At 40.5% G+C, this 10464-nt stretch overlaps 1 protein-coding gene across 1 annotated transcript; it reads left to right on the top strand.

The window, feature by feature from the left end:
* Positions 1–18: 18 nt before the first annotated feature.
* On the top strand, positions 19–9017 carry ZBTB2 (zinc finger and BTB domain containing 2). The gene is made up of 2 exons (XM_008637878.2): positions 19–2778; positions 4764–9017. Exons 1-2 carry the CDS (start codon positions 2495–2497, stop codon positions 6124–6126), a joined length of 1647 nt encoding a protein of 548 aa, XP_008636100.2. The 5' UTR covers positions 19–2494; the 3' UTR covers positions 6127–9017.
* Positions 9018–10464: the final 1447 nt, after the last annotated feature.

The raw sequence follows: 10464 nt of genomic DNA, 5'->3' as shown, positions 1-10464 counted from the left end.
GCTCGGTGCCCGGAGTGCGAGGGCAGAGCGGGAAGCGCCGTGCCCGAGCTGTCCCCTGCCAGCCCGGTTGGCTGCCCGTGCCCCGCGCACTCCCGCGGGGTGGTACCGGCGCTTCCCCGGTGTTATCCTGGGCTTGTGTGTACCCCTTTTCCCTGCGCGGTCTCCGAAGCGAACACCCTTCCCGATCGGGCTCGCCCCCGCGCGGCTTCTCACCCAGCGTTGAACAGATTAGGTAATTTCCAAAGCCGTGGCAGAGCGGGGCCGGGCCAGGGAAGGACTGTCCCCACGGGGTTTCAGGGCGCAACAAGTATTTCACACTTGTTGAATCGGTCAGCACTGAAGTACGCCCTTGCCGGTGTTAATCACCATTTTATTTAGCTAAGGGTAAAATTCCTGAGCACACCCATACCTATAATGTACAACGTGCTTTCCTCGCTCTTTTCATCTGCCCTGTGATTTCCTCAGAGTGTAATTCCTGTAGTGCTTTTAGCTAGGGCATTTAAATATAATCCAGATACATGCAAAACACAACGTTGTGCACACGTATCATTTTTTAAAAGATCGGTTCAGGTCTCTGATGAAGGGCCTGCTGTTTGGGTAAGAGCAAAACTCCAAACCAAACAAACTTAGGACGGTAATAGCTAGAAAGAATGCCTGTCTGGCTTAGAGTTCCCTCACATCGGTGGTTTGCTCTGCTTGGCAAGTTTTGTTGTCCAAGTGCAAACGAGACTGAACTAAAAAATGTAGAACACATTAATAATCTAAATTAAAGGTTAAAAAAAAATGTCTAGTGTGTTTTCTGTAACATCACCCTCATGGCGTATCTTGCAGTATTAAATAACACCAAGCATAATTTTTGTTCTTGCTGATAGCAAGTATTCCCTCTTGTGGAGAGAGGAAGAGAATTTTAGCATATTGTATGTACAAACTTAGTTATCCAAACATTATTTTAGGGAGGAGACTATGTACCTAAAGAGAGCTGAAACCTTTTTCTCTTATTAACTGTAGGAAAATAATCAGCTGTATCTTACACTGTATTTCTTTCTTTGTCTTTGCACACCTGTCTCCAGTGAGTTCTGATCTCGTGTGAATGCAAAGGAATGCATTTGGCCGGCCTGGTTATTGCTTTAAATATGAGGGAATTCTTCCCTGTCCAGCAAGTAGAAATACTTGCTTCTCCAATGACTAAACATACTGGCATATGTGGGATACACTTCTGTTCTCTTTCCCAAAAAGCCGTGCTCTTACTGTGTAAAAGAAACAAGGCACTTGAACCTGACTTAAAATTTTGATAACTTCCTGCTAAGTTTAGAGGAGAAAACACCCAAGACTTTTTATAAACCTTTTGGTCCACTTCTAGTTTCACCTTCTCTTTCTGTTCTGTTCTGGTTCTGTTCTGGGCATTACATGGCCAGGAATTTTTTTGGCTTCTCTTGCTGTTTTATATGTTTATGTACAGATCTACATTGCTTCATACTTTCACTTTTTTTGACCAAAGCTCTATTTGCTTTGATTAACTTTGTATCTGCTTGTTGATCTTACTAGCCCTATATTCGTCCATCCATCCAACCATGGGTAACTGTCCTAATGTGTTTTCCTGGCTATTTTTTTCCCCCCAAAGTTACCAATTTTTGCTTCCAAGGCTGCCCTTGAATCCTTGAGAAAAAGTTTATAGCTCTTAGGTAGTGCTTTATGGGCAGCCTCCAGCAGCTGGTACAAGGAGGTACCTGGGAGGGTGAGGGGCTGTGGAAGCCCTGGCCTAGGGGGGCTTGGGTCAGTGCCACGTTTCACCGTTCGTTATCCTACCTGGTGCTGAAGGCTGGCCATGGACAGAACTGCACCTCTCACTCTTTCAGTTTCTTGATTTGCTAGGCAGGCATGAGGCATGCAGACTTCTTAAAAATGCTTTTGTGGCTGGTCTCAGTAAATAGATCAATAATTGTTAGGTGAAATTATAGTCCAGAGGGCTTGCCAATACCTAGAATGAATTCACTGTATGAGCCTGGGAAGATTCAGGTGTGTATCTGGTGTTTCCCAGGAGAGGGCATAACCATCACAAATGTTTGGTTATCTAATGTTGAACTTGGATTCAGCTGGATGGACCCATAACTTTTAGGTAAAAGATATAGAGAGACATTAAAATCCAGGTTAAAAATACACTCCCACCAACATAGGTGAGGGTGACTGACGTCAGAAATTCAGCTTTCCTATTTGAGCAGACAGGTAGCAACCAAAACACTTTCTTTTTCCTATTGTGTATAGGTGTTTTTACTACTTACTAATATATCTTCCTTAGCTATTTATATTTCTGTATCCAAGTACCCACAACATGCCTTTTCAGAACACTTTAGTCGTGGTTCTCCTTTGCTCTTTAAGCCTTGGTAAATCACTCACACCTTTGTGAATTGCATTGCCGATCACGAAAGAGAGATCCTTGCCTATATGTAAGGTATCTTTTATACAGTAACTTGTGGTTAAGATGTGTTACTAAAGTATGGCATCTGGATATTGGAGAAAATATCTGTTAAGAGACAGCTACTGTTGCATCTGTGCATCTACTGTTAAGTTTTACATGAAAGTCATTTGCTTTTCAGAGTGTAAAAAAATGGATTTGGCCAACCATGGACTTATTCTGCTGCAGCAGCTAAATGCTCAGAGAGAGTTCGGTTTCCTGTGTGACTGCACAGTTGCCATTGGGGATGTCTACTTCAAGGCACACAAATCTGTCCTCGCTTCTTTCTCCAACTACTTCAAGATGTTGTTTGTTCATCAAACCAGGTAACTGTAAAAAGGTTCACCATTTAAATGTTGTTCAGTTAACTAAGCTAAGGAAGTCTAGAAACATTTTGAAACAAAAATGTTCTTTTTGCTTCTTGCTCTGACATAAGGAGTATGGAATCCAGTCTTATCTCCAAACTAGAACATCACTTTAGAACATGTTCAAGTTGAACTGTGATTCATTAACAGTAATTTTATAATTCAGCACAAGTTCTTTATCCTTAAAAAAGCATAGAACATAGAATTTCTACAGTTGAGTACTTCAAGGATCCTGTCTTCTTTCCTGCACTTTCCTTCCCCCACTTACTATCTTCTGCTCTGTCTTGACACTGTTCTTGACATTTGTGTAACGTTACATACAACCCAGTAAGTATTTGCTAGGAGGTTTTGAGAAATAAACTTACAAAAGAGGTGTATGTGTTTCATTTCTTTGCAGTTTTTCAGTCAGTTAAATGGTAAAATACTACATGGTGGAAAATAAGGGGGTTTGTGGTACTTTTCTTTCTGTGTTTGGTTTTTTTTTTTTTGTACCACAGCCTTACATTGAAGACATTGAAAAGATCACCAAAGTGTGAGACCACTCTAAAGATTTTTTGGTCTTTTTCCAAAATACTTGAAATAACTCAGAAAGTTTATGTTAAGTGAGTCACACTCTTAACTCATTGGCTAAGAGTTCTTAGCCAAAAGTGAACTGCTAGGACAGAAGTGCATTTGCACTTCTGAAACAGTACTGCAGGCAGATGTATCAGTCTTGATGCTCCATCAAGAGCACACAGTCATCTTTGGAAAACAGCATTGCAAGGTTTACTTTTGAGTCATATATCTGAATTCAGAAACAGTCACAGAGAGAGCTCGAGAAGGGTGTACCTCAAGAAATGGAAGAATTGCCTATAATTTCATCCTCAGCTTGGTAGCCTATGGTAGTTAGAGCATTCAGGCCACAGCACGCAGTCATGTCCATTTCTGAATTTCTGTGTTTTATTTATGTTTGTTTTTAATAGAGGAGCTACAAATACTTCTGAAAAATAATTAGAATCCCAGTTCCTCTCTGGTTAGCTAACTGAGCTAACCAAGATGTTCCGTGTTTTCTTTCTTCTTCTGAGAACCTTGCCTTGCGTTCTGCACGGAAATACAGCTTTGGCTAGAGCAGTGGTAGCTGTCTCAGTCCTGAGCATCGTAAAGGTTGATGCATAGGGCACACTGAGCTGGAGGGTGGTGTTGGCTTCAGTCCTGTTGGGCTGAAGAAAGCATCACAGCCTAAGCATCTTCCTTTGAGTGCTCTAACCAAGGGACTGCTAGGCTGACCAGGCGGTCCACTGGTGCTGCTGTTTCTCCTTCCCTATTCAAGGAAAGAAGCTGCTGTTCTGCGGCGTAAGGAACCTGGACTCCATGGGTTACACCTGTTGCATCAGATGCCCAGGGGGATTCACACCCTGTCCCGCATGGTTTCTGGATCGTAATGCACTTGGGACAGTGCCATACCACACACTTGCAGAACTGTAGCTGTAAACCCTAGTGGGACATAGAAGCCCAGCAGGGAAGTGCCAGATGAATTTTAGGTGTTTTCAGGGTTAAATACTGAGAAGAGTTTAATGGACTGTGAATTTAGAGTCCCATGCTAGCAGGTTTTAATTTAGCTACAGATGTGTTTGAATCCAGCCAAGAAAAGGGGAAAAATGTCTTTGTAGTTTACAAAATATATTAATATGTGACACCACATTTGCAACAAGCAGTTTAGAATGGTATAGATTGCAATGGGACAGCTTTTCTTTCAAGCTGGTTACTTCACTGAGGAAAAAAGTCATCTTTCAAGTAGCTCCTAAGTTTAGCTCTTTTACAGTAAATCATTTCTGTTAATATTCATTGCAGATTCTGTCTTTTGAATTTAAGTAGAAGCCTCCTATTTTTATCAAGGCTTGAATAACCTAGAACTGGAAAAAAATATTTTCCTTATCTCTTGTTTATAATTTTGTTTCACCTTTCAGTGAATGTGTCCGTTTGAAAGCGACCGACATACAACCAGATATCTTCAGTTATCTCTTGCATTTGATGTACACTGGGAAGATGGCACCACAACTCATTGACCCAGTTCGACTAGAACAGGGAATAAAGTTTCTGCATGCATATCCACTAATTCAAGAGGCCAGCCTTGCAAGTCAGGGAACTTTTTCTCACCCGGATCAAGTCTTTCCATTAGCATCTTCATTATATGGCATTCAGATTGCAGATCACCAGATAAGACATCCCACTAAGGTTACGTCAGCGACTGACAAACTTGGGCGAGAACCACGGCCACAGACATCACGGATGAACCAAGAGCAGGTTTCTGAAGGCTCACAGCTCTCGCAGTTGGGTGCAAATCTGCCACAAGTGACCCGGACAAATATGTCTGCTTCTGACCCGTTGCCATCTTCTCTATCTCCAGAATTGGTATCTGCTGCTGGTAATAATTCACCTTCGGGAGAAGAGGCCAACATGGAAGCATCTTCTTCAGATGAACAGCCTGCCTCTCTCACGATTGCACATGTCAAGCCAAGCATTATGAAAAGGAATGGAAGCTTCCCAAAATACTATGCCTGTCACCTCTGTGGTCGCCGGTTCAATCTGCGCAGCAGTTTGCGGGAGCACCTGCAGATCCACACAGGAGTTCCCTTCACATCTAGCCAGCAGGGAGAAAGTAATATTTCTTTGTCTCTCTGTAACAACACAGCTGATAAAGACGCCATGGAAGTGCCTGAAGCAGGGATGATTAGTGACAGCGAGCTGCAGCAGATCTCAGACTCTCCAATAATTGATGGGCAGCAGCAGTCAGAGACACCTCCCCCCTCTGATATCGCAGACATTGACAACCTGGAGCAGGCAGATCAAGAGAGGGAGGTAAAGAGACGGAAATACGAATGCTCCATCTGTGGTCGCAAATTTATTCAGAAAAGCCACTGGAGGGAGCACATGTACATACACACAGGCAAGCCCTTCAAGTGCAGCACTTGTGACAAAAGCTTTTGTAGGGCTAACCAGGCTGCCAGACACGTGTGCCTAAACCAGAGCATGGACACGTACACGATGGTGGATAAACAGACTCTGGAGCTCTGTACTTTTGAGGAAGGCAGTCAAATGGACAACATGTTAGTACAGACCAACAAGCCCTACAAATGTAACTTGTGTGACAAAACTTTTTCAACTCCCAATGAAGTAGTCAAACATTCGTGCCAAAATCAAAACTCTGTCTTTACACTAGAAGAAGATCGTTCCATTCTGTTAGGTGGTGGGGACACAGAAGCCTCAGAGACTGATAATGCAGTGTTAGCCTCCATCAAAAAGGAGCAGGAAGCAGTGTTGTTGGACTGAATGTGAAACCTATATCAATTTTTTAAAGTTTCTTTACTCATTTTTTATTAAACCAATTTTTTCCTCCCCCTACCTCTTACCTCACTTATCCCCGCCATCTTTTCCAGCAACCTCCTTCCCACCCTTTGTCTTCAACAACCAGAACTGTACTGGCACATTAGGAAATTGGACTTTGCCTCTCCCACCAAAACAAACAAAAAAGCTCTTGCATCAAACCACAACAAAATTGATTTTAATACAAAGGAACGTAAAAAAACAATCCAGCTAACTATGTTGATAGTATTAGTTATTCCAAATTTAATAGATTTTAAACAAAATTTAGATTGCTTAAAAGTGTATTTAGATACAATGATGAGTGTAACGAGAAACAGAGTATCAGTTTGGTAAGCAAAGGATATATGTATTTTAGTTTCCCTGGTAGAAGGCATTTTGAGATCTGGCAGATTAAACACCATGCTCTTTACAAGTCCACATGCAAGTCAATTAAGGTTATAACCTAAGCCCTCAGAACTTTTCTCAAGGAATGCAGAAATCTCTGTTCATTGAGTTAAAAAGAGCTGAGGGTGTTGGTTTTCTTTTAGCTGTATGTTTTCCTTCAAGTATGCCTTTGGGTATCTGTTTCAGAGTCAAGCAAAGTCGTTACTTAGTCAAATTTTGACTAAAGTAGCTGTAATAGTAATGTGATGGCAATCTTTATATATATATATATATACTGTATATGTATAAAGATTTTTATATATATAAAGTGTTTGTGTGTATATTTGGTACAGGTAAATAAATGCACACATCCTTTTTAAGTAACTGGCCATCTACTCTCAGATTCAGCCTGGAATGTCTTTTAGTTGTTCAACAGAACTAGTCATTGCACAGGTTACTTTTAACCAAATTTGAAACGTCCTGAGCTGTGTGCATTTTTATTGACCTGTTGAAGAGAAGCCAATAGGTAAGTGTTGTCACCCAAGCTACCAAGGAAACTAGAGAAGTGGCATACTGGTGAGCACTGCACCATCGCTAGTGCAGCACGTGCGTGTGTTGTTAGCTATATATAGGTTTGAGTCATTCTGGATGAAAGGAGAGAGAAAAGCTTTATTCCCTTACTCAGGCAAGGAATGTCCATGATTTCATTTGGTCTAATGGCATGAGTTAAGAGGGAGAAAAAGTGGTGTTCTAGCAACAGGGGATCATGGTTGTTTTAAAATGAATCTGTAGTGCTGGCTGGGAAATTCTGCTCTATGAGAGTCCTGTTATTTTGAAAGCCAAGACGAAGCCTGCAAAAACTGAAAGGATGAATTCTGTAGTTTTAGTTACTGCTGATGGTAGTACTGCATCTTTGTGTTAAAAATCAAGTTGTTGATTTTTGTTATTTCATATAGATGCCCAGATTTTTTGCTGGTAGCCTAAAAACCTAAAGTGACAGCAGCAGTGAAGCCCACTGAGCAATTACTGGGCCAGCAGAAGGCGTAAGTGGACAGAAAAAGTGCCCCATCATAAATGGAGACAGTGTGTGTTTGGGGGGAGGGGTGGGAGAGGGCAAGTCACAAACCACAGCTCTTCTCTGTGTGTACGTTTAAACTGAATATCATCTTTTTGTGTATAGTTAAGTTCTCAGATTTGTAAGTTTTTATACATCATTTCATTGAATAAAAACTGAATTAAATGGGATATGATTTATTGAGTTGAAGGTGAAAGGTTGCCGGTGTTCGGTCTTCCTGAATGAGCTCTTGCTGAATCAGTTTAAAAGCCAAGTGATGTATCCTGTTCATCAGACTAAAACCTCTGTCACACAAGTGAACAGTGAGCTTACTAAAATTTAAGGTGGATTTAGCACAAAAAGTTACTACATACTAGACTTTTTCCCAGTTTATTATAATATGACAGTTACTGTAAAGTTTATTGTAAGTGGTATTGATTTTATTATCTCTCTTGTATTAGATTTAAAATCAATTTACTTCAAAGTATAGAAGTCTTTTTGAGATAAAAAAATAACATCTTACAGAATTATTTTAGTGTTTCCCATTTTAAAACTTCTTTAGGATCTTCATCTACCAATATAATTCCCCTAAATGTGGGGTTTATTTAATCTTCCTTAAAAATGCTCTCAGAGTAGAAAAACAAAAGAATAAATCTTTCCTAGTTCAGGGTAATGTCAGCTTTTGAGGTATCTGTGGTTTAGGGGATAGTCACAAGTTCATTTCCAAAATGACTGAAGCTGCTAAAGGTGCTGCCACCTCAGCTGTTAGTTACTGCTTAGATGCTGTTTTTGCTTTTCATTCCAGAGCTCTGCTCTGGGGCAAAGTACAACAGTTCAGCTCAACTCTCCAGGTGGCTGGTTGTTTCGGGGTGCACATGGCCACACCATTTATTGTGAGACATTATTCCTGCTCCCACCTTTCCTTCTCCACTCTTTGGACATCATGATGTTTGCTCAGTTACATGTTGAATGGACTCAAGTGAAAAACAACCAGTCTTAAAAAGTGCTATTTTTTTCTGTCAAGTTTGTTCCTTATTTTAGCTCTGCAGAAGGTTTTGAACAACTCACAGATTGTGCAAGGATGGAGATGAGCCGGGAAGAGGCTTTACTGAAGCCAGTGTTGCTGCTAGCAACATCCAGGATGTAGAAGATGGGAAGTGGTGACTCCCACTTGGGCAGGTAGCTCCTCTGGAGGGCAGTGTGGCCTTGCAGGCCGGTGTGCTGCCCAGCAAGAAGGAGCAAGGTAGGGCAGGGAGCAAGCAGCCGTGGAAGGAGTTGGTTATGACTACTGCTGCTACAAGGAACGTGAAATTGCAGGCTCAGCAGAGATACTTTCACCTGTTAATATTTATTCTTATGAAATAACACTGTCGGGTAAAGAGAAAAAAAAAATCACAATAAAGAGACTGTTTTAATATGTGTCGAGCTATGATAATGGTGTCTTTTAAATACCCTTTTATTGTCTGATGCTCCATAGGGATGTTAAAGTCATTGCCTTTCAACTGCTTGAGCAGTTTTGTTTATCTACAATGAATTAGAAACTATTAGAAATTATATTATTAACAGCTGCATCAAGAATTTGGGAAATTACAGCACAGATGCAATTTGGTTCAAGATTCTTCATTTAAACTCTGAATTATTATTACTGTTAGAGATAACTTCAGGGTTTATTTTTCAGTGTTTGACTTGGAGATTTGTGGCTGAGTTGCTCATTGATCACTCAGTCTGCTCACCTGCTGAAGTTGTGAATTTTCTACCAAACGAAAGCAGACTGCTGAGAAATTGGTGAAAATCTGCCATCATTCAAGGCTGCGGGCTGGAACTTCAGCCCCATGTTTTTCCAAAGGAGTATCTTCGAAGTTAATTTCCATGGCATGTCACTTGACATCTCTGCCTTCACTTCAAAAGTACGAAACATCTACAAATCCATCTGCTCCAACAGAGGGTTATCACTTCTGAAAGTGAAGTTTGCAGTCCATTGCAATCAATTATTTTTGTATCAAGTATCTTCTTAGTCACTGGTCTGATAATTATTCTGCTTCTGCAGAGGGAGAATTTATCAGAAGATGCTTGGGTTACAAACATTGAATACTTAAAATTGGGCTCTTGTTTACACTGCAGGACCTTCAGTTGCTGTCTTGATGTTTAGAAAATCTGGCTGGCTCTTCAGCTCCAAATCCCACAAAATAAAAGCCTCAGTCACAAAAAGTTGTCAGTTGCAAGAAAAAAAAAGAAATAGATTTCATTCTGTTTACTTTAAATAGCTTCTTTGACATTGCAACATATTTTACATTAATTAAAGGAGACCTGGTTAGACAAGAGCAGGTGCTGTGGTGCCTGGTGGCATCACAATCTCTCAGTATTTTTTTCCCAATCTGCTTAACAGCAGGATTACCTTCTTTGGGTATTTTGCCTTTTGGAGAGTAATAATAGTTCTTTGGATACCTTCAGCCCAAGCACTTAAAGATAAAATTGATTCATTCTTAACCAAGTTAAAGTAATTTTCCTTGATTGTATTTCCACACCTTTTAATCTTAAAAAGTAAACACAAATAAGGGAAGTTCATTTTGGAATTCTGTCATTGACTCTCTTATTTATTGCTTCCCAAAAGTCAACAAATGTATTAGGATACTTCATAGCTATGAATGATAAGGAGTAATCAGGTTATTTAAAAAAAATACAATTGAAAACCAATTAACATTCATACTTCAACACTGTAAATGTTACACTGTTAATTACAGCAGCACACTTTGGTTAATGAAATCTAGGTGACAGACTACCAGTGGTGATGGAGGCTGGCCGTCTAAATAGCCCAGCTGTTACTCGACCTGAGACAGTGTTTCCATTTCTACAGCTCTTATTTTGTT

Source organism: Corvus brachyrhynchos, unplaced genomic scaffold (assembly GCF_000691975.1).
Source record: "Corvus brachyrhynchos isolate BGI_N302 unplaced genomic scaffold, ASM69197v1 scaffold14, whole genome shotgun sequence".
In the NCBI taxonomy this organism is placed as follows: Eukaryota; Metazoa; Chordata; class Aves; order Passeriformes; family Corvidae; genus Corvus; species Corvus brachyrhynchos.
Note: the sequence above shows the minus strand (reverse complement) of the source record. Positions and strands in the feature narration are given on the sequence as shown.

Coding starts and splice junctions, on each gene's coding strand:
- ZBTB2 (XM_008637878.2), top strand. CDS start 2,495: ATGGCATCTGGATATTGGAGAAAATATCTGTTAAGAGACAGCTACTGT. Junction 2,779..4,763: donor TTGTTTGTTCATCAAACCAG/GTAACTGTAAAA, acceptor TTCACCTTTCAG/TGAATGTGTCCGTTTGAAAG.